General features: G+C 33.0%; 1 protein-coding gene across 4 annotated transcripts in view; it reads left to right on the top strand.

The window, feature by feature from the left end:
• Positions 1-25135, top strand: part of LNPK (lunapark, ER junction formation factor) — a 76610-nt gene that overhangs the window by 19812 nt on the left and 31663 nt on the right. For all 4 annotated transcript variants that reach the window (XM_032855949.1, XM_032855948.1, XM_032855951.1 and 1 more), the window contains 4 exons: positions 9297-9355; positions 16461-16501; positions 22732-22815; positions 22897-22948. In XM_032855949.1, the coding sequence (XP_032711840.1) occupies positions 9297-9355; positions 16461-16501; positions 22732-22815; positions 22897-22948 (236 nt within the window). The remainder of the gene's footprint in view (positions 1-9296; positions 9356-16460; positions 16502-22731; positions 22816-22896; positions 22949-25135) is intronic.

Here is a 25135-nt window from a genome sequence, read left to right as displayed (position 1 = left end):
GTTGCAAAAAAAACCAAAAAAACAAAATGTACAAGTATGTCCTTTGCATCCTTCACCCAGCCTGCCCCAGTGGTAAGGTCTTACATGAGTAGTAAAATATCACTACTAGGAAACTGATGTTGGTTCAATTCACAGAGTCTATCAGAGTTTACCAGTTTTACACGTGCTTTTGTGTGTGTGTGTGTGTGTGTGTGTGTTATTTCTGTGTAATTTTATCACATCTGTAACTTCATGTCACTACCCCACAATTCAGATTCAGAACTATTCTAAAACCACAGGACTTGAAGTGCCTGGCTAGCTCAGTTGGTGGAACATGTGGCTCTTGATCTCAGGGTCATGAGTTCAAAGCCCCACATTGGGCGTAGAGATTACATAAATAAATGAATAACGTACAAACATACATGCACACATACCACAGGGCTCCTTTTTGCTATCTCTTTGTAGTCCTATCAATCCTCCTCCACCTGCCCCATTCTTAACATTTCCACCCACTAATGTGTCTTATAATCTTTATAATTTTGTTTTTTCAAGAATTATAAAATGAGGTCACATTGCATATAATCGTTTGAAACTGGCTTTTTTCATTTGGCATATACTTGAGATCCATTCAAAATGTTAAGTATATTAATAGTTTTTTTTTTTTATTGTTGAGTAGTATTCTGTGATAATGACATACTATGGTTTGTTTAACTATATACTTGTTGAAGGACATTTGGATAGTTTCCAGTTTTTGGCTATTACAAATAAGACTTCTGTGAACATTTGTATATAGGCATTTGAACATAAGTTTTCATTTCTTTGGGGTATATGTCACAAGAATGTAATTTCTGGGGTGCATGGTAAGTACCTGTTTAGTTTTTAAAGAAACTGGTAAACTTTTTTCAGAGTAGATGTATCATTTTACATTTCCACTGGTTGCATATAAATGATCTAGTTTCTCTGCATCTTTGCCAGCATTTAGTATTTCACTATTTACTATTTTGATCATTCTGATAGGTATGTAGTGATACTTCATTGTGGCTTTAATTTACATTTCCCTAAGGGCTCATGATGTTGAACCTCTTTTCATGTATTTACTTGCCATTTATATCTCCTCTTCTGTTCATGTCTGTTCATGTCTTCTAATTTTCTCATTGCCTTATTAGTCTTTTTGCTGTTGAGTTTTGAGAGTTCTTTATATATTGTTGATACAAGTTATTTGTTAGGTGTATAGTTTGCAAATTTTTTCCCCAGTCTGTAGTTTGTCTTTTTATTCTTTTAATAGGGCTTTTGTGAGCAAAATTTATTAATTTTCCCATTTATGGGTTGTGCTTTTGTTATCAAGAACCCTTCCCTAACTATAGGCTCTGAAGATTTTCTTCTTTGTTTTTTTCCTATGCGTTTCTTTCTTCTAACATTTTACATTTAAATTTGTAAGCCATTTTGAGTTCATTTTTATATAAGGTGTGAGGTTCATGTTGAGATTCTTTTATTTTTTTCTTTCATGGGTGCTTAGTTGCTCCAGCACCGTTTGTTGGAAAGGAACTGCATCAGTTTTTAGCACTATGAAATCACTTTCTTTTTCTAGGTTTAAAGCTTGCTTTTTTTCAGTGAGGTGGGGGGAGGGTCTTGAATTCAAACTCATGAGGTATTAAGATACAACCCTTGTTTTGTTGGTATTTGTCTAGTATACTTTTGCCAATGGTTTTATTTTCTTCAACTTTCAAAAACTCTTAGTTTTAGATGGGGTTTTATTTTTATCATCCAGTCTGAAAGTATTTTGCTCTGCTGAGTTTAACTCATTTACATTTATTGAGAGGAAAGATGTTGGTCTAGGTTTTAGAACATAATTTTCTATTTTGCCTTTTTTTTTTAACTTAAAAATAAATCTCTATGTGGTATGTTTATTTTACTTTTGCCTAGTTATTTGTAGGAGGTTTTTCTGAGTATGGGGGTATGTCTTTCCACTTTCCAGGCTATGTAGAATTTTCCTTATGATCCAAGATATAATGTGCTAGTTTGTTCAGCTTTTATCTTTCCCCAGCCAATAGAGTTAGGCAACTGTGTATTTTTTTTCTTAATACAAAACCTCTTTTCTCTCCTGCTGCCATAGAAACAGTGTTCTTTGTAAACAGGGTATTTCTGAATGGTTTCTCTTTAAGCTCTGTCTTTTATGTTTTGTTTCTGAGGACTTTCTACCTACACACATTTGTCTTATTCTTGTTATAAATATGGGCTTTAGACTTTATGCTTTGAGAAGTTTGTCTTGCTACCTCCTTGTGAGATAAGAAGTTTTCCTTCTATGCTTGCACTCTTGATCTCCATCATCTCCATTACTTTTAGGAGACTCTCCACATATTTTGAGAGTTGGGTTTTAGTTATATTTTATTTTACCAGGACAGGAATTTGTTTTTGTTTGATCTCGTTCTTGTTTAGAGTCTCTTTCTTTCTTTCTTTCTTTCTTTCTTTCTTTCTTTCTTTCTTTCTTTCTTTTAAGATTTTATTTTATTTATTTTACAGACAGAGATCACAAGTAGGCAGAGAGGCAGGCAGAGAGAGAGAGAGGAAGAGAGCAGTCTTCCCGCTGAGCAGAGAGCCCGATGCGGGGCTCTATCCCAGGACCCTGGGATCATGACCTGAGCCGAAGGCAGAGGCTTTAAACCCACTGAGCCACCCAGGCGCCCCTAGAGTATTTCTAAGAAGAGAAGAGGGAAGTAGAAATTATACCACTGTCAAAGTAGGAGTCAGTAATAGTATCTTTAATATCTTCACAAAACATGTTGTTCTATTTTCATAAATTATATTTAACTATTAGGAAAGCAAAAACCTTTATTGGAATAACTAAGATGGATTTCTAAAGTACCTTTTCCCCCCTAAACTTTGTTTTAAAAATACAAAAGAATTTCTTTTAATTTAGCCTTAGAGATGAATGCACTATATATGTTCTGCTGCTCAAGTCTTGAAAGAAATGTGTGTTGTTTGATAGCTCATTTTCTCCAGCAGCAATTCTGATAAAAACCAAAAGGAGAACCTCTTGTCTGCAAAGGGGATTACTGTGTTTTATTTTGAAGTAAGGGAGTATATTTCAATTCTTGTAGTTTTCACACTTTGGAAAGTATATATGCTTCTAAAAAATATCAAAGAAAATTTACTGATTTCCTACGGAATGCTAGTCACTCTCTTTGCAATTCCTTCCTGTGTTCTCTGTTTTCCTGTACATTTTTCCCCCCCTATATCATCTCTGTGCTGTCACTATTTCAGTGGGTTTGTAGTGGAGAAATAGTATGAGAGTTTCCTGTTGTAGCATCCTTGAGCGTTATGAGCAGTATGTCTAAACTCTTCTCTCCCTTCCCTTGATAAGGACAGTGCTCAGTGCCTTTTTTAATGCTTATGTAGTTGTCTGAGTCATAAAAACGAGTCACCACAACATAAAAATCATATTTTGGTTATCTATTGCTGTAATAAGTTGTTCTAGAATTTAGTAACTTAAAACAACAAATGTTCATTATCTCTCACAGTTTCTGAGGGGCGGGAAGGAATGTGGGAGCAACTTAGGTGGTTCTAGCTCAGGATCTTTATTCATATACAAATTTCAGTTAAGCTGTTGGCTGGAGCTACAATTACCTGAAGGCTTAACTAAGGCTGGAGAATTTACTTCTAAGCTCATAAATGTAGTTTTTGGCAGGCCTCATCTCTTCACTGGCTCTTTGCCACAGACTTCTGTTTTTTGCCACATGGGCCTTTCCATAGAGTTCCCTGAATGTCCTCATGGCATACCAGCTGGCTTCTCTTAGAAGAGAAGAGAGAGAGAAAGATGGTGAGTGGAAGAAGAGGCCTAACATGGAAGCTGCAGTCCTTTATAACCTAATCTTGAAGTGACATACTATTACTTCTGCCATATTCTATTGGTTACACAGACCAACACTGGTAAGAGGACTACACAAAGGTGTAAATACCAGGAGACAGGGGTCACTGGTGACTTGCAAGCTAACTCCCAAGAATAGCAATGATGTATTTTAGAGTGAAGAAATAACATGAATTCAGATTTAATGTCTTCCTGCCTGTCTGCCTGCCTGCCTGCCTGCCTTCCTTCCTTCCTTCCTTTCTTCCTCCTCTCTAGAGAGGGAGAGAGTGCAATTGCGGCAGAGGTAGGACTGGAGAGGCAGAACGAAAGAATCTTTTTTTTTTTTTTTAATTTTAAAAATTCTTCATTTAAATTCAATTTAGTTAACATATAGTATATTTTATTAGTTTCAAGGGTAGAATTTAGTGATTCATAAGTTGCATATAATAACCATTGCTCTTTTACATCAAGTGCCCTACTTAATACCCATCACCCAGTTACCCCATCCCTCCACCAGCCTCCCCTCCAGCAACCCTCAGTTTGATTCCTAGAGTTAAGAGTCTCTAATGGTTTGTCTTCTTCTCTGTTTTCATCTTATTTTATCTTCCCTTCTCTTCCCCTATGTTCGTTCATCTGTTTTATTTCTTAAATTCTACATATGAGTGAACTCATATGGTATTTGTCTTTCTCGGACTGACTGACTTCTCTAAGCATAATACCCTCTAGTTCCATCGATGTTGTAGCAAAAGGCAAGGTTTCATTCTTTTTTATGGCTGAGTGATACTGCATTATGTATAAATATATATTTATATATAAATATATGAATATCACAAATAAATATAAATATATATAATATAATGTAATATTACATTATATAAAATATACTTTTATATAATATAAATATTATATATATATATGGCTCTTTCCATAGTTTGGCTCTTGTGGACATTGCTGCTATAAACATTGGGGTGCATGTCCCCCTTCTGATAACTATTTTTGTATCCTTTGGATAGATACCTAGTAGTGCAATTGCTGTTTGATAGGATAGTTCTATTTTTAATTTTTTGAGAAACCTCCATACTGTTTTTCAGAGTGGCTGCTCCAGTTTGCTTTCTTACCAGCAGTGTAAGAGGGTTCCCCTTTCTCCACATCCTTGCCAACATCTGTCATTTCCTGAGTTGTTAATTTTAGCCATTCTAACCAGTGTCAGGTGGTAGCTCATTGTGGTTTTGACTTGTATGTCCCTGATGCCGAGTGATGTTGAGCATTTTTTCATGTGTCTATTAGTCATTTGTATGTCTTTAAAGAAGTTTCTGTTCATGTGTTCTGCCCATTTCTTGACTGGGTTTTTTTTTGTTTTTTGGGTGTTGAGTTTGATAAATTCTTTATGTATTTTGGATACCAGCCCTTTATCTGATAAGACATTTGCAAATATCTTCTCCCATTCTGTTGGTTATTTTTGGTTTTGTTGACTATTTCCTTTGCTGTGCAAAAGCTTTTTATTTTGAAGAAGTCCCAGTAGTTCTTGTTTGCCTTTGCTTCCGCTTGCCTTTGGAGACCTGTCCAGCAAGAAGTTGCTGTAGCTGAGGTCAAAGAGGTTGCTACCTGTGTTCTCTTTTAGGATTTTGATGGATTTCTGTCTTGTATTTAGGTCTTTCATCCATTTTGAGTTTATTTTTGTGTATGGTGTAAGAAAGTAGTCCAGTTTCATTCTTCTATATGTGGCTATTCAATTTTCCAAATACCTTTGTTGAAGAGACTGTCCTTTTTCCATTGGATATTCTTACCTGCTTTGCTGAAGATTAGTTGACCATAGAGTTGAAGGTCCATTTCTGGGTTCTCTATTCTGTTCCATTGATCTGTATGTCTGTTTTTGTGCTAATACCATAGTGTCTTTACTACAACTTTGTAATAGAACTTGAAGTCCGGCACTGTGATGCCACAAGCTTTGGTTTTTCTTTCAACATTCCTTTGGCTATTTGGGGTCTTTTCTGGTTCCATACAAATTTTAGAATTATTTGTTCCAGGTCTGTGAAATATGTCAGTGTTATTTTGATAGGGATTGCATTGAATGTGTAGATTGCTCTGGGTAACATAGACATTTTAACAATATTTGTTCTTCCAATCCATGAACATGGAATGTCTTTCCATTTCTTTGTGTCTTCCTCAATTTCTTTCATAAGTGTTCTATAGTTTTCAGAACACAGATCCTTTACCTCTTGGGCTAGGTTTATTCCTACACATCTTATGGGTTTTGGTACAATGTTAAATGGGATCAATTCCTTGAATTCTTTTTCTTCTGCTTTATTGCTATATATAGAAATGCAACTGACTTCTGTGGATTGATTTTATATCCTGCAACTTTGCTGAATTCCTGTATCAGTTCTAACAGTTTCTTGGTGGAGTTTTTTGGGTTTTCTACATAGAATATCATATCATCTGCAAAGAGTGAAAGTTTGACTGCTTTGCCAATTTGGATGCCTTTTATTTCTTTTTGTTGTCTGATTGTTGAGGCTGGGACTTCCAGTACTATGTTAAACAATAGTGGTGAGAGTGGGCATCCCTGTTGTATTCCTTACCTTAGGGGAAAAGCCCTCAGTTTTCCCTGTTCAGGATGATATTTGCTGGGGTCTTTTGTATATGGCTTTTATGATACTGAGGTATATTCCCTCTATCCCTACATGGCAAAGAGTTTTTTTTTTTTTAGTCAAGAAAAGATGCTGTATTTTGACAGATGCTTTTTCTGCATCTATTGAGAAGATCATATGGTTCTTGTCCTTTTATTAATGTAGTGTGTCACGTTGATTGATTTGAGGATGATTTGAACCACCCCTGCAGCCCAGGAATAAACTCCACTTGGTTGTGGTGTATAATCATTTTAGTATACTGTTGGATCCTATTAGCTAGTATCTTGGTGAGAATTTTTACATCCATGTTCCTCAGGGATATTGGTTTGTAATTCTCCTTTTTAGTGGGGTCTTTGTCTGGTTTTGGGATTAAGGTAATGCTAGCCTCATAGAATGAGTTTGGAAGTTGTCCTTCCACTTCTATTTTTTGTAACAGTTTCAGAAGAGTAGGTATTAATTCTTCTTTAAATGTTTGGTAGAATTTCCCTGGCAAGCCATTTGGCCCTGGACTCTTGTTTGTTGGGGATTTTTTTTTTTTTTTAAACAAGTTCAGTTTCTTTGCTGGTTATGGATCTTTTCAGGTTTTCTATTTTTTCTCCTCTCAGTTTTGGTAGTTTATATATTTCTAAGAATTTATCCATTTTTTTCCAGATTACCTTTTATTGGCATATAATTTCTCCTAATATTCTCTTGTAATTGTATTTCTTCAGTGTTTCTCTTTTCTTTTTGATAAGTCTGGCTAGTAATTTTATTGATCTTATTAAATTCTTCCAAAGATCCAGCTCCCTAGTTTCACTGATCTGTTCTATTGTTTTTTATTTTTAAATTTCTGTATCATTGATTTCTGCTGTAATATTTATTTTTTCTCTTCTCCTGCTGGATTTAAGCTTTATTTGCTGCTCTTTTTTGAGATCCTTTAGGTGTAAGGGTAAGTTGTGTATTTGAGATTTGTTTCTTGAGGAAAGCTTATATTGCTAGATACTTCCCTCTTAGGACTGCCTTTGCTGCATCCCAGAAGTTTTGAACTGTTGTGTTTTCATTTTCATTTGTTTCCATGAATTTTTAAAATTCTTCTTTAATTTCCTGGTTGGCCCACTCATTCTTTAGTAGGATTTTATTTAACTTCTCTTTCAAATTTTTTCTTGTGGTTCAAGTTTTATAGCATTGTGGTCTGAAAATATGCATGACATATGATCTCAGTCTTTTTGTACTGGTTGAGACCTGATTTGTGATGTAGTATGTGGTCTGTTTTGGAGACTGTTGCCTCTGCATTTGAGAAGAATGTGTATTCTGCTGCTTTAGGATGTGATGTTCTGAATATATCTGTGAAGTCCATCTGGTCCAGTGTGTCATTCAAAGCCCTTGTTTCCTTATTGATCTTCTGCTTAGATGATCTGTCCATTGCTGTGAGGGGGAAATTTGAAGTTCCCTACTATTATGGTATTATTATCAATGAGTTTCTTTAACTTTGGTATTAATTGCTTTATATATTTGGCTGCTCCCAAATTAGGGGCATAAATATTTATAATTGTTAGATCTTCTTGTTGGATAGACCCATTTATTATGATATAATAAATATAATCATCTCTTTTTACATTCTTTGCTTTAAAGTAATAGTTTGTGTGATACAAGGATGGCTACTCCAGCTTTCTTTTGATGTCCATTAGCATGATAAATGGTTCTCTACCCTGTCACTTTCAATCTGGAGGTGTGTGGGTCTAAAATGAGTTTCTTGTAAGCAGTATATTGATGGGTCTTATTTTTTTTTTTAATCCATTCTGATACCCTATGTCTTTTGATTAGAGCATTAAGTCCATTTACATTTAGAGTAATTATTGAAAGATATGATTTAGTGCCACCCAGGCACCCCTACAATGTATTGCTTTTATGAAATTATGAATGATGTTTGTATATGTTCTTTGGAGATAGAGGTATTTTGCTATAGTTACATTGAATTTAAGAGATGACCTTAACAAATTTGTGATTAGGATCATTCTTTAATTTACTTTTAATATCATTTGATGTTTTACTAATATAAGGCCCAGAAAATTCTCCTCATAAAATATTTAAAAGGTGGTGTTTAGCTAAGTTTACTTATCAAGTACTTAGTTGAAGGTAGGCTTTTTTTCTTCTAGATAGCTTATTTTGTTTAGTAGGGAAGATCCTTCCAATGTTAAATAATAGAGAAGTAGTAGCAACTTGCATTTATTTATTCATTTTTTAAAAGATTTTTTATTCATTTATTTGACAGAGATCACAGGTAGGTAGAGAAGCAGACAAAGAGTGAGGAGGAAGCAGGCTCCTTGCCAAGCAGAGAACCCAATATGGGGCTTGATCCCAGGACCCTGGGATCATGACCTGAGCTGAAAGCAGAGGCTTTAACCCACTGAGCCACCCAGGTGCCCCACAACTTACATTTATGCAATGTGCTGGATTTGTAAAATGCTTTTCCCTCAATGCCTGGGAATAGACAGATTTTTGGAGTTGATGCTTGCTTAGTTAGAGGGGACTGTATAATTTGTTTTTTGAGGGAAGGTTTCATAGACTCCTTACAGAGTGATGAACACAGTGGTCTCTCCAGAGAAATAAAGTTATGCACACAATGGCATTTTCATAATTCTGGGGAAACCTCAGAAAGTCTGTGGATTTTAGGTTGAGAACTCTTGAATGCAGATGTAGACCTCTGATGTCTCTGAAAGAGAGGAGTATTTTCTGATTTTCAAAGTATAAAGGGAAGCACTGTACTGAACTCTAAGTGGAAATGTGTATTTGTTTTCATTTTATATGTCTTCTAATTCACTTATCCTAATAATGGTTTTTGTTTCTGAATTTTGCTTCCTCTGTAGCATCTGGAGCATAAGAACAGTGCTTATTTTCTTCTTTTCCAAGAGAACAGAAAGAAATAGTAAGTTTAATTTCTAAATTCTTATAAATACATTTAAAAAACCACTTTCTGATAGTGCATTGGTTTGTAACTGAATGGTAGGTTGTGAAGCGGTGTATTGAAATGAAAATCTTGTAAATATTGAAGGGTTGTTTACTATCAAGCATTTTGAATAATCAAGAGGATTCTCTTTGTGTTATTTTTGTCTTGTTCATTCAGAATTTTTTTACACAAAATAACTAATTTCATTAATTCATCTCTTAAATTGAGAGAAATTATTTGTTAATCTTTATGCAAAACTTACATTATTATAGAGTAGAATATACTTAGACATCTTTTGATTTGTACTATTAATTGTACCATTCTCTTTAACCTCATAGCTCCTAGGCTTGTTTTTATGGAAATATGCAAATTGTGATAATATTTCCTTCTGTATTCTGTGTATGTATAGATTTTCAAGATTTTCAGGTCTTAAAAGTATGAGTTATAATTTAACAAATGTATATAAATTTTATTTAAATGAACTTTATATGTGACTTCTTTATTCTTTTCTTGTTTAACTTTTCACTGTGGAAAATTTCATATACAAAATTACATACGCAAAAGGAGGGTAAATAGTATAAGTCCTCATATACCTATCACACAACATAAACAACCATCAACTCATGGTCAGTCTTGTTTAATTTTTAACTCTATCTACTTATCTACCTACAGTATTATTTTGAAGTATATCCTAGTTATATCTATCTATGACAGACTTTAAAAAAAATACATTATATAGTACATTATCATTAATGTAATATAATACATTATCCTATCTGAAAAGGAATTCTTAATATCATAGAATATTAAACATATTTTGTTTGTTTAATTCAAGATCCAAATAAGGTTCATACAGATACATGACTTTCAAACTGCCCCCCTGAGTTAAGGCTTCTCTCCAACCTGGTTTAGGCTCACTGGGCTAGCCCAGTGACCATTCCTTGCAGATACCTTTGATTCCTTTGCCCCTCTTTTGCATCCTACTTGTCTGGCAAAAACTGTACCTTCTTTAAATACAATTATATGCTTAATCTGTGACTGGCAAGACTCTATCCTCGTTAAAACTTTCATAAGATTGATCTGTCCTTCCATCAGAAACACTAAATTTATTAGAGGAAAATCATACAGCATACTGACCAGACTTTTTTTTTTTTCAAAGATTATTTATTTATTTATTTATTTGAGAGAGAGAACATGAGTTGGCGGGCTGCGGAGGAGCAATGGGAGAGGGAGAAGCAGACTCCCTGCTGATCAGGGATCCTGATGTGGGGCTCAGTTCCAGGACGCTGGGATCATGACCAGAGCCAAAGGCAGATGCTTAACTGACTGAGCCACCTAGGTGCCCCTGACCAGACTTATTTTAAATCTATATTGTAAATATTAAATGTATACTCAGTACTGTTGCACAGTCCTATTTCATAGTTTCTTAGAAAGTTCACTTTTTTCTCTTTAAGAGTATTTTTTGAGATGGTATTTCTCTTCAAATAACTAATACCTGCCTTCCTGCAAATAAACAAAAACCAAACCAAAATAAAACCAACCAATCAACCAACCAAATAAAAATTCAAAATTCACAAACAAGCAAAACCCCACAAAAATCTACCTGGTCACTCTCATGTGTTAGTCTCACTTTATGGAGAAAATAGATAAAAACAGATGAGAGCTACCTCCACCACCAAATATATCAAGTTAGCTCCATCTGTTAGTCAGTGTGTTGTCATCCTTCTGTGGTAGTCTGGAAGACTGACCTTGATTCCGTCTATGGCTAAGCTCTCCATTTATGCTTTGGATTTTGGATATTCTGGCCATCTCAAGAACATTGTTCTTGCAGTTATCTCTTCCTGCCATTATCCTCTTTTGTATTAGCTATTTCTATTTGGTTGTCTCTATTGGTATATAATCTCCCTTCCATATAAACAACTGGGGGGAAATCCCTGTCCTGACTTCATATTCCCTTTAATCTACCATGAGTTTCTCTCTCCCCTTCAAAGTCCTGTCATCTCTACCTCCAACATTATTTCAGATCTGACCACTTGTAACCAGCTTTACTATTACTACTGTTCTAATTCAGGTGATCATCATCTCCTACTTATACTAGGAGTGGCTTCCTAAGTAGTCTATTTTTGAGGTATATTTAGTCGTGTCTTTTCTGTTTCAGATTCTCTATTGATTTCCTGTGGCAACTAGAGTAAATCTGAATTATTTTATCCTACTTTCTGGCTTATGCCCATTCTCTAACTTCATCTCTTCCTAATTCTACGTTTTAGCTTTTGCTCCAGCCACATTGGCTGTCTTTTTGTCCTACAGATAAGTTTTAATTCTCTGAACATCAGTTTCCTAACTTGTAAAGTGGAAACCTATATTATCATCATCATAAACATAAAATGTTTAGGATGGATTATTATGAGTATTAAGTGAAACTATATGCCAAAATATATAAAAATTGCAAAGTGTTAATATACATATGGGCTGATGGTGCTGATTTTTCTTTTCTGTTCCTTATTCTTTTTTATTTTTCTTGTTTTTTAAATTTTTCTTGTCTTATTTAATGGGTTAGGACTCAGTATAATAGTGAATTGAAGTGGGAATAGCAGATTCCTTGTCTAGTTTCTGATTCTCAGTGGAAAAGCTTTTAATTTTTATCATTAAGTATTATGTTTGCTGTGGTTTTAAAAAATATTGATACTATCATATTAAAGAAAATAAGCATATGATGTTGTTTCCAGTGATATTTGATAGTATGGTAAATACCAGGAGGACAGGAATAAGTTTAAAACAAATATGTTCGCTGACCTCATAGAAATAGTAGAAAATATAAGAAAACTTATTTTAAAAGAGTGCTTGGAAACACTTTTTTCTAAGGAAATTAAATGTATGAATATTTTAACTTACAAATAGGCACATCAGGACATGGTTATTATATAAAGGGGTTGCATTGAAAATTTACTTCAGGGATCCTTTTATTTAAAAAAATCTAATTCATTTGAATAGGTATTACATGTACATTTAAAATAGACATCAGAAAAGATTATCTTACTGTCCTACAAATATATTTTTTTAGCATCAAGTCAGCCTGAAGCTATTGATTGTGTCCTTGTTTTTTGTTCTGTATTAGTTTTATTTCCTTTGTTTTTTGCTTTGGACATAGTATAGATTAAGGGTTGGCAAACTATAGCCTGTGGGCCAAGTCCTGCCCACTATCATGTACAGGTCATGATTTAAGAATGACTTTTAGGGGTGCCTGGGTGGCTCAGTTGGTTAAGTGGCTGCCTTTGGTTCAGGGTCCTGGGATTGAGCCCTGCATCAGGCTTCCTCCTCCCCAACGAGCCTGCTTCTCTCTCTGCCCCTCCCCCTGCTTGTGCTTCTCTTTCTCTGTCAAATAAATAAATAAAATCCTAAAGAAAAGAATGATTTTTACATTTTCAAATCATTGAATAAATTCAAAAGAATATTTTGTGACATTACATTTATATGAAATTCAGATTTCTGTTTTTACTGGATCAAAACGCTGCCCATTCATTTAAATGTTGTCTGTAGCTGCTTTCATCCTACAGTGGCAGAGTTAAGTACTTGTAGCAAACTGTATGTGGTGCTCTCATCTCAACACTTGAGACTGTTGGAGAATGTATAACAAATGACACAAATTTATAACTTGACCTTTCATGTGCCATATGTATTGTGACAATTTTATTTATTTTTTTAAATTATCAATGCATACTCAACATGTAAAAACAACAAAAGAAGAGAAGATTGGACTTGGAATGTTGCATTTTTAGGGCATAGTGGACTGTGCTAAAAGAATACAAATACATTGACATTACCATATTAAGTACTCATGATACTCCCAACTCACAGAAAAGCAATGGTCAGAAAAAGTAAAACATTTAAAATGGAATATCTCATCATAGCTGAATTTCTTCATAAAAATTAAAAGTGAAAATGGAGCTTCAATCCAGTAAGTTTCTGGGTGGCTTATTAGTGAAGCAGGGAAAGCCATTTATTTACCAATGGTGAATTAATTGAATTGTGTTTGATTGCAGCAGCTGAACAAAATGTGTTCAGAGAAGGTATACTTGCTTAGTTAGTAAGTAGCCTTTTGGCATGAACAATTTGAAGAACTGAGAATATTGGAAGCAAGATAGTTAATTTAAAAACATGGCAAATGATTCCAAGTGATCTTCCTTGGCTCTGATACTGCTCAATTGTAGTTTATTTGAGGAATCAATTTTGAGCTTGCAGTTACTGAATTAACTTCTACATAAAATCTCTATAAAACAACTGTAGGACAGAATATCTTCAAAGTTGAAAAAACACCAGTTCAGTACAACCTGAAGTAGAATCTGCTAAGGTGTGTTATAAATATTGGTGGTAGAATATTTCCAAAGAAGATATACACATGGCCAACAGACACATGAAAAGGTACTCAACATCATCAATCATCAGGGAAGTACCAATCAAAACTACAATGAAATACCATCTCACACCTGTTAGAAAGGCTAAAATCAAAAAGATAAGAAACAAGTTTCAGTGAGAAAGAAACCCTTGTGCACTGTTGGTGGGGAAGTAAATTGGTATAACGGTTGTGGTACAGCCGTTGTGGAGAATAGTTTGGAGGTTTCTCAAAAAATTAGAAATAGAAATACCATATGATCCAATAATTCAACTAGTGGGTATTTACCCAGAAAAAATGAAAAAAAAACAGACTAGAAAAGATATATGCATCCCTGTATTTATTGCAGCATTGTTTACAATAATCACAGAAGTAACCAAAATGCCTATCAATAGACAAATGGATAAGGAAAATGTGCTGTGTATGTAAATATAACATATACTATGGAATATTACACAGCCATAAAAAAGATAAGACTGCCATTTGAGACAACATGGAAAGACCTAGAAGGTATTATGTGAAGTGAAATAAGTCAGACTGAGAAAGACAACATATGATTCTACTCATAAATGGAATCTAAAAAAAAAAAAAAACAAAAAGCAGAATCAGACCTGTAAATACAGAGAATAACTGATGATTGACAGAGGAGAGGAGAGTGGGAGATTGAGCAAAATGGTAAAGGGGGGAGGGAGATATAGGCCTCAAGTTATGGAGTGAGTAGGTCATGGGAATAAAAGGTACAGCATAAGAAATACAGTCAGTGATACTGTAATAGTGATGTAACAGGACAGATGGTAGCTACACTTGTGAACATATAATGTATAAACTTGTCAAATCACTAAGTTGTATATCTGAAACTCATGTAGCATTGTGTGTCAACTATACTAAAAAAATGTGGGAAGCAGAAAAAGGCTTATTTGGATCAATGTACAAACTTGTGAAATTGTAAGGTGTTTAAATTTTGTGGTTATTCATTGTGTTATGTGACAGCGGGTACTTTGACAAGTGTAATTGAACCTACCATGTGTTATTAAATTAGTAGTGTCAATGGGAACTTCATTTACGCTCATGAACTTAACCATTGTCAATTATGTGAACTTTAATCAGAAATAGAAGCTGACTATCATAACCTGCCCAGCCCCACAGCAGTTTGATGGCTCAGCAGTGGTAAAGTTTTATTGTGATATTTTGAGCTCAGAGCCTAGAGTGTAATATTTCTGCATGCAAAGAATCACCTTCAACCACTGTGATTGAATGCTGACTGGCTTTGGAAAATTAGCTTTTGCTGCAGAGTTGATAATGGTTCTTAATGAATTCAACCTAAGATTGCAAGACAAAACAGTCCTTATGTGCAAAACCTATACGCTATAAAGTCATTTCGGAAACAAATATCATTGTAATAACACAAAGTAATTTTTAAAAAAGACTGTGAAAAGTTAAAACAAGAAGCACAATTTCCATTCCCCCAGAAATTTGCATCAAGTATGTGATCGGAGCTCAAACAATAGTTCCAGCAGTGTTTTTCACACTTGATCTTAGCCAAAAGAGAAGCAATCCAGCAGTGATTTTCAGACTTCAAGAAATGCAAATGGAGTTTCCATATTGCAGAATCCACTTAACTATACAATTGAGGAGCTTCCACTTATTTTCAATTGGAAGTGATTAATTTCCAATGTAATGATAAAAAAAGGCAAATATCAATAGAAGAATTAAAGAATTCTATAAATGCTTTCCAATCAATGAATATCCTCAGTTAAAATCATGTGCTTGTTGATTGATTTCAGTATTTAGCAGTACCTATACATGTGAAAAAACATTTTCAAAAGTCAAATGTGTAAAATATCATGACAGATCAACATTTGCAATTGGTTTTGATGATAGGGAACAGCAACTTTGAACCTCATTTAAGTGAAATGTTTTCTACTCACCCAAAAGAAAATAATTTTATTCTTTTCAATGATAGACCTATGTTACAAAAAATTGAACTTAATTATTATTACATTTTGAATTTTGTCAGTAAAGATTTATGGAAATTTGTTCATTCTTTTGCTTTAAAAGTACTTGATTTTGCCTTTTGGCCTATAATGCTAATATTTGCTGTCTGTCCCTTTTTGGAAAAAATTTTCTGACTTCTGGATTAAGGAATAAATATTTCATTGCTCTTCTCTATAGATGACTACTCTTTTTACACATGTTAGCAGACTTTTTTTTCCCCTTTAGTAGTAAGTTGGCTAACACATTAAAAACTAAAATATTGAAAAATTATAGTAAAGTCTTTGTATAAGTTTGTCTTTGGATTTTTACATAAATAGTATACTTTGATTTGGGTATTCAGATGTTTGCTATCCTGGAACTTTAATGAAGAAATAATAATTTTATTTGTAAATTTAACTAAAAATTATTAATTACTTAAATTCTATTTGATAAAATGTTTAGGTCTTTTTAAATTTTGAAAGGTGTTTTATTCTATGTAAAGTCAATTTTTCACTACTTAGCTTTGAAATATATAGGCAACATTATGAAATATATATGTGTGAAGATTGAGATAATTTTTATCTGTACACATCAGTGAGAAATTCTAAAATAAGACCGTTTCCTTGTGGTTGCTTAATATATATCTTTTGGCATACTGTTTTTAAGATATCTAAGTATCTTAATATCTGATTTAGCTTTGATTTAAATCTTGTTTTCTAGATGAAGCATTGGATGATTTAAAATCCCAGAAGAAAAAAATAGTAAGTTAACTTATTTAAAAATTAATTTATGTAAAACAAATAGATTAAGAACTGAATAAACAATGTTTATCTTTTATATGTTATGACCATCCAAGTAACAAGTATGGATAGCATTTTAATGATGAAGCTAAATTATGAATATTTTTGCTAATTAATTATGATTGACAGGAAAAAGTAGTTATGTGGACTTTTTTTTGAGTATGAGAATCTATGCAGTTGTAAGCTGAGAAGCAAGTAAATGAATCATTGGAAGGTTAAATGAGGCAGAGGGGTAAAAAGGTGGGTATCCAGATTGATTATTAGGGTTAAAAAAGGATCAAACATCTACATATGTCACTTCTCAGGTTTTCTGGACAGAATAAGGCTAGGTAAGGGTAGGAGAGAGAGGATCAAGAAGATTGGTTGTAAAAGTGAAATTTAACATGAAAAGGCTAAAGAAAGGGGGAAAGAAAGAATTTTTTTCTTTCATTTTCTATCAGCAGCTCTGATCACATGGGTATCTCTTGTGGGGCCAGTAAAATGTGTCCTTCGGATGTTTGGAAAGGGGACCAAGCATAAGAGAAGAAGGGCCCTAGCTATTTATAGGGTATTATCATACCCTCTAATAAGTGAATTGAACTTGGTGTTTGACTTGAATTTACATATGCCTTTTGTATAATTATTTTTGAAGTATGAAAATGATAATTGATAACAGTGGCTTGTTATGTAGAAACTTAATGAAATTTAATCAGATGCATATGATCAGTGTATTTTAGTGTAACGTAATAAGTAACAATTATGAAACTAATAAAAATTATGAAAGTTAAGATTAGTGTAAAAATTGTTCTTTGAGGGCACAGGGCTGGCTTGGTTGATAGAGCATGCAACTCCTGATCTGAGGTTGTGAGTTCAACCCCCATATTGGGCCTAGAGCTTACTTAAAAAAAGTTGTTTTGTGAATTGGTAGTAAAAGACACTGGTCTTGAGAGTTTAAGTGCTTGAAAAATAAAAGAACTTTAATTGTGAAAGGATTTCTTATTTGTTTGAGCTTCGTCAGTGTTCTATGAATTATTTACCAACATTGCATTGACATTTTTAATGGTCCTGAAACATAGAAATATTCCCTTATATCTTATTATATTTCTTTAATTCCATGCATTATGTAACAGCCATAAACTCAACGTGAGGAAATACTGATAGTTCTCGGTAATATAGAAATTGTGATATGATTAGTTTGGTTTGCTTAAAAAGAAGGGCTGATAGAGGTGATCAGAGCTAAGCCCTCCTTGTATCAAAATGGAGAAATTTTTATTAAAATAGAAAATATAAGAAGGAAGACAAAGAAAAAAAAAAGAAGAAAATTTAAAAAGAAATTTAAGTGAAGAGAATCTGATCCAATATCAGTGCTGTCACATGACCAGAAAGCAGAATCTTGGAAAACAGGTGATTGGGCAAAAAAGAGTAACAGAGCAGACTTGGAAAACTGAAAAGACAAGTTAAGCTATTTACTTCTTTAGTAGCCCTCAAAGGAAGGACAACATAAAGCTGCTTCATCTAGGCCTCACAGTTGGAAAATTCACTTCAGGGCCAAGAGTTGTCTATATCTAAATGGTTCAAGAGGCGTCAATATTACAGAATAGTTTAGTATGCCATATTTCTTGCAGTATGATTTAAGAAAAATAAGTTGGCTGTTCCAACTCTTTTTATTAATTAGGGAACAATTTGCATTGACTTGACTATTGTTGGTTATGACGGTTACTACTGGAAACTTCATCCCTGGACTTTATTACTCAAGCCCTTAACAGAGCTACTTTGTTTGAGTTGCTTTACACTTACTTTGTTTAGAACAATAGGTGTTAAGGGTGAGTTAGTAAAGGAACACAGTGCTTGCTGATCATTTTGCTGGTAATGAGAGGAAAAAGAAGCGGCACTACTTTTGAACAAAAGCTAAATGTAATAAAAATTGATCTTGTTCATGGATGTTTAAGTTTAAACTCTACATTAGCTTTGAAAATACTTTTATTATTAAAATGCCTGTAGGAAAATAACTGTCAGTCCAAAAATATTCAGCTCCTATCCCTCCTCTTTCAATAACAAAATGAAAACCAATTATATTTACTACTTGACATTTTATTAAAGGTGGTTTCCTTAGGGATGCATCTCTTTATTCTGAATAGATTTGTAAAATAATACATAATTCGTATAAGTGTAATTTTAAGATGAACATGAATTATTAATTGATTAAAAAGTTAAATTACTTAGGAAAATTAGTATCTTGACAGCGATTTAAATCTAAGAACTTAATGTAACTATTTACTTATTAAAATAAAACTAAAAATTAACCTCTAATTATCTAAAAAACTCCCAAGTCTTGATGTGTACATTTTGCTATTCAAAAAAAATTCAGCTTTTGAAAAAAAAAATTAGCTTAATAGATAATCCCTTTGCATCCATGAACATTCCATCAGCACAGTTCAAAATCAAGATCCATCAGAACACGAGTCGAAATTTAAGTGTGTTCATGAAAATACTATACTTTTCCAAGAATAGTATTTCTTTTTTTCTTTTTTTTTTTTTTAGATTTATTTCAGAGAGAGAAAGCCTGGGCCAGCTCACAAGGGAGGTGGGGGGTGGGAGATGAGCAGAGGGGGAGGGAGGGGGAAGGGAGGGGGAGAGAATCTCTAAGAAGGCTCCAGAGGCAGGGCTAGATCTCATGACCCTGACATTATGACCTGAGTGAAAACCAAGAATCAACCTACTGAGCTCAACCGACTGAGGTACCCTGGTGCCCCTCAAGAATAGTATTTCTATGTGATAATTCCTTTCTGGCATTTCTCAGGAAATTTGTGTTTTTCTGAATTTTGAGAAAAATCACTTGAGAAATTAGGAACATAAGGGGAAATGTTATAATTCTCTGAGTATTATAGCCTAACAATTAACTACAAATGTTACTGCTTCAAAGAAATCCGCTACTGCCAGTTGAAAGAAAGAGCAAGAAATGCTGACATGCTGAGCTATAGGTTAATATGGACATTTGTGGGAACAGGACAGGAGCATGCAGTAGAGAGGTCTTACAGTCTAATTAATCAGTCAGTCTTGCTTTTGTGGCCATATTATGTTTTATGGGCCCCGTTTCTTGTCAATGGTGAGTTATTCTTACAGATGAGTAATAATAAGCTTATACACATGATATATTTTATGTACAATCCTATGAATGACATTCTATGAAATAAATTTTAGAAGCAAAAGAAGTACTTAAATTAGCAAGTTCAGCATGTAATTCTGTGTAGGGCTGTTGACCTCACTAGAAGTTTCAAATGCTATATTTATATTACCCAATAATTTTTGCTACCATTTTCCAGTATTTGAATATTCACTGTAGGCTACAGATCTTTGTAAATACTTTAACAGAAGAAATGCAGAGAGAAAAGATGTGACTATTATTGTGGAATACTCCTATGTGAGATCAGAAAATGATGTAAAATCTGAACTAGTAAAAACAGTATTGATTTCAGCAGTATAACCAAAATCAGGGTAAGCAGACAGTATTTTCATCATTGTAAAAAAGATGAGTTTAAATAATGCAACATGTACCCTAATGCTGTGTGTTGAAGATGGTTTGGGGCACACTCCTAATAATTTGACGAGTACGAACAAAAGACATTTTTCTATATCTAGAATATTTGGCACAAAGCAAAGATCAAGAATATTGGATAGAGCAATTGATGCTCTTTTAAAATTTTATTTCAAGAATCATAATTTACATATTAAATATTTGTAGGATTACCTTTTAAAATTAAAAATTATTTTCTGACATTTGTATTCATGTTCCCTTCTTTTAGTGTTATCTATGATGAAATGTCTATATCAAGTAGAAATAATTTTTACATGTTATTGAAATCATAATCTTGTCAAAATATTGATTCATAATAAACTATGTTTATTATTTTCTGTTTTAAATAAAAAGCCCTGAAACTTTTAGTATAATTTATCATAGAACAATTTAAAAAATTTAAAAAAATATTATGAAAAACACAATGCAACTTATATTTTAGGGAGTTTTGAGAATCTAATTTTTCATTCCTGAATCCTGGGATGAATATGTTGCGTATTGGAAACACTGCTGTTTTCAGACCCATTCTGTATAATTGGGGTATCACTAACGATTTTGTGTTTTTGTGTTAGGTACTGTTAGAGACTCTTTCTCATACATTATTGTATTTAAAGTGCCTAACAGTGCTATGAAGAAAATATTAGTGTATCTGCCTTACAAAAAGAGAAACTGAGGCCAGTGGAATTGCTCAAAGTCTTTCTACGTAATTAAGAATGGAAGTGTGCTTTGAACCCAGATTTTTTCTGACTTCGGAGTTTAAGGTTTATGTTTTTTACACTGATCAGAATGTCTCTGTTTAAAACAAGTTATTCACCTAAAATGTTGTATGGCTATATGTGTTAATTAAGGAATAATGTGAAAAATTTTTGCTAGAAGTACTAAAGAAAAGGAGAATAGATTTACATCTTTTAGTGCTTTAAAAAATGACTTTATTGAAGATACTTTACATGAACATAGACATAAAAGTGAATACTTGCTGAATAATGTACCAAGTGTTGCAGTCATTTGTTGAAGTTGCATTTTGGTTTTGAGTTTCGTGTGTTGTTTTAAATATCACAGTGTTACCTAATCTTTTTAAGCCTAGCAGTTATCTTCATCTAGATCTGTGTTGTCCACATCAGTGGCCAAAAGCCCCATGTATCTTTTAAATTTACATTGTTTAAAATGGAATAAAACCACAGTTCCATTCCTCAGTTGCACAAGCAACATTTGTCACATATGGCTTAGTGGTTACTGCATTGTGAAGATATAAGCCATTTCCATCATTACATAAAGTTCTATTGCCACAATGTTGGTCTAAAACATTAAAAATTAATTGGATTTAATTCATTGATATTCCATGTAGATTCCTTGTAGACTATGTAGATTTAGGGATATATGATATGTCCTTTTTTTAAAATCTTGATTACCAGTTTTTCTCAACTCTAAAGTTTTCTTTACATTTCCTTTACATTAGAACATTAAACTTGATTGTTTTGAGAATTTATCATAATTTTGAAATAATTAGGAAAATGTTTTATTTTCACTAAACCAAGGTTAAATTATTCATCTAAGCACTTAGCTTCTTAAATGTTGAATTGAATTTTTAATAAGGAACCTATTAACTACTGTTGGGTAGCATATTTTTAACTGTATTTTAAACTTGGTAAATGTGCTCCATGTTGTATTCTAAAATAAATGACCTTTTGAATAAATGTGACATTTAATGAATCTAAGTGGCTGTCATTGGTCACTGAGAAGGAAAAGGTCCCATTCCAATTTTTACAAAGCATTTTCTTCTACACATTAGCTATTTGTCATAATACAACTGTCTTATACTAAAATTAAACTTTTTCTGATACTGGGCCATAACTGCTAAAACGATACTTTACTGGTTATTGCTTTTTAAATTAAACCCTGACTGACTTGAGTGTATTGTAAATAAAATGCTGTAATAATGAACTGTTTTAATTACAGCCCCTAGTGTGTGTATAGAACTCAGTAAAATTTTTACTTAGATTCTTACTGTGTTTTTTCCCCTCTAAAGTTGTTTGAATCTAAGTAAAAAAGGGGGAGTTTCAGCTCTTAAAGTCATTTGAGCAAATTCCATGGCTGTTCTCCCAGTTAGTGAGTTTTCACTGCATTTGCAGCAAGCTAATTGCTTCTGCTAATAAATAATCTAAAATCGATGCTGACAGCAGTTAATTGGCACAGAGATTTTATTTTGTAAAGCTCTTGGCTAACGACCTTCTTTAAATTAATAGCATTAAGTGCTATGAGGAAATAAATCTGAGGAATTGCCTGTCATTTGCTTGTCATGTCTAATAACTTCCAATAATGATGGCTGATAGATTTTTGCACATTCCATTATTGAAGTTGGTGCATGTAATTATTCTCCTCATTATATGTAAACAATTAGCAGTATTTGGTATTTCCTTGCAGTAAAGCTGTTAAATACAAGTAACGTATTAGAGGTTAGAAGCCATTTTAAAATGTAGATTTTAATTATTTGACTGTAGGAAGTCTTTGATGCTATCTGAATATATTGTATGCTGTTTATTTTAAGCATTGTACTTGAACACTTTTGGAATAGGACTTATAAAAGTAAGTCGTGTGTATGTTTTAAAGTGTGATAATTTACAGAAATTTTTGTTTGTAGCTTGAAGAAGTCATGGAAAAAGAAACTTATAAAACGGCTAAATTAATTCTTGAAAGGTTTGATCCAGACTCAAAGAAAGCAAAGGTAAGGTTGTTATATCACTCTAATTTATTATAAATAGTGCATTGTAGTAGGTCACTGTAATAACATTATTGTAATTGACAGGAGCTTGAGCCGCCATCTGCTGGAGCAGCTGTAACTGCAAGACCTGGACAAGGTAAATAACTTTGTAGAAACTGCTGCTGCTGTTGGAAAGATCCATATTTATCCAAGTGAGTTCAAAAGTGTGATAGAGGTGTGTAGAAACTTATGTAGAATGCTTTTATGTTAATTTATATTTGGTAATATGGGTTATGACTTGGAGTGGGTGGCAATAAATTTATTTCATTTTGATCTTTCAGGAATATGTTGAGTAAAGATGTTATCTGTTGAGATAAATATGTAATTGGTTTTAAGCTTTTGAAATTTAAATAATTTCACCAGTATTTTGTAAGGTTTTTTTCCCCTTTCAAATGAGAATCTCTTAGCATACCTTATAAAAATCCTTACAGGGGCACCTTAGTGGCTCAGTTGGTTAAACATCTGACTCTTGGTTTTGGCTCAGGTCATGATCTCAGGGTTGTGTATTGAGCCCAGTATCAGGCTCTGCATTCAGCTTGGAGGCTGCTTAAGTTTCTCTCTCCCTATCTTTCTGCCTCTCCCCTCTATGCTCTTGCTTTCTCTTTCTCTCTCAAATAAATACATCTTAAAAAAAAAAATTCTTATATTTCTATGATTTATTTTTGAGGAATTTAATGAAGATTTTTGTCAGGCTTGAAGTTTCTTCTAAACACTTTTATTTAGGAAGATAGTAAAATAATTTGGAAATTTAGAATTTCTAATAATTTAGAAAAAATAGGAATTACTGCTATATAATAATATTAACTCGCTTTTTGAAGTTATCAGATTATTAGTGAAACCATCATTTTTATATCATTGAATATTATGTAAAAGTTAAAAAGTCATTATTTTAAGTGGCTACATGAAGTAATTCTAAGACTGACATGTGAAAAGATATTTTTGAGTTTGCATTGGCTTTCCTCCTTGTTCTTTTCTCTAGACTATAGTAATATAGTTTATAAGGCTTTTGTTGCAATATAGAATATATTATTTTTAAAAATGTAAACTTCTGTTCTTATAAATCATCAGAATTGTAGCTTGGTTTATAATGTTAGGATGACATTTAGAACTTGGAGAAGTCAATTCTTTTATAAATGTCCACAAAGACCATGGATACTAAATGAGCCGTAAGAGTTTTAGGTTTCCTAATTGGCTGAGCTATATGGGAAGAATCCCACCCACTCCCATTTTCTGTAAGTAGAATTTGGTTTATAGAAATAAAAACCTGATGTTTTGATGAATGTAAAAGTTTACATATGATTAAAATAAATTAGATTCTTATACTGAAACTGCGGCCTTCATAATCCATTTAAATTTTTCTGTAATTTATACCGTCTAGTAATTTCAAAAAGAGTGTTTGGTCTATAGGCCAGGTTTCTATAATTTTTTAAAGTATTTTGTATAACTGGCACCAACTTTTCAAAAATACTTTTTAAATAACTTTAGGAAATAGATTTTTAAAATGTGATTTTTGCAGAAAGCTGTTGCTGTTACTTAAAAAAAATCTGTTTTCTCTCATTAAAAAAAAGACATATGACTTCCTTACTGACATTCATAAGTATTTATTAATATTTAGGCAACATGATTTCCTTGAAGAATTAAATTCATTTTTCCTTAGAAGCTTTTGAAACCCAAATACATTTTTTCCTTCTGATGTCATATTATAGTTATGGAAAAACCATTGCTGGTCTCTCTGCTCTTGATTCTTATGGCACTGTTTTTGGATATCCTTTTAGGGAGAATTAACCCTTAGCTATAATATAAATGAATTGTTTATTTAAAAGAACGTTTTAAGTAATCTTAAGTGAAAACACCATGGAGAATACAGAGATGAATATAATACAGTTTTTGGCCTTAGGCTTATAAGCTTTTTTTTTTTTCTTTAAAAAATATTTCTTCTAGAGTGTCCTATTCTAGTATGACTAGTAGTTCTTCCAGGTTTGAAGTAATTAATTGGTGTTCAGAATTTTTTCCTTATTTAAAAAATTCTAAATTATATCTCAACTTCATTCTACTTTTTGAGAATTATAATTGAGTTTTGTTGTTTTAATCTTTTCAGATCTCTTTTACATTCCTATGATTGATCTCTTTTACATTCCTATTATTTTGTAGGTGACAGTCATACTTTCTATTTATGTTTAAGTTCTGTGTTCCTGTGAATTTAGCCAAATATTTGTCTTTGCTTGAACCATTAATCACTCATTCATTCTTTTCCTTCCTTCCCCTCTTTCTCCTCTCTCCCTCT

Source organism: Lontra canadensis, unplaced genomic scaffold (genome assembly GCF_010015895.1).
Source record: "Lontra canadensis isolate GAN:19392208 unplaced genomic scaffold, GSC_riverotter_1.0 scaffold11, whole genome shotgun sequence".
In the NCBI taxonomy this organism is placed as follows: Eukaryota; Metazoa; Chordata; class Mammalia; order Carnivora; family Mustelidae; genus Lontra; species Lontra canadensis.
The sequence above is the reverse complement of the archived record's forward strand: the minus strand, read 5'-3'. Positions and strand labels throughout refer to the sequence as shown.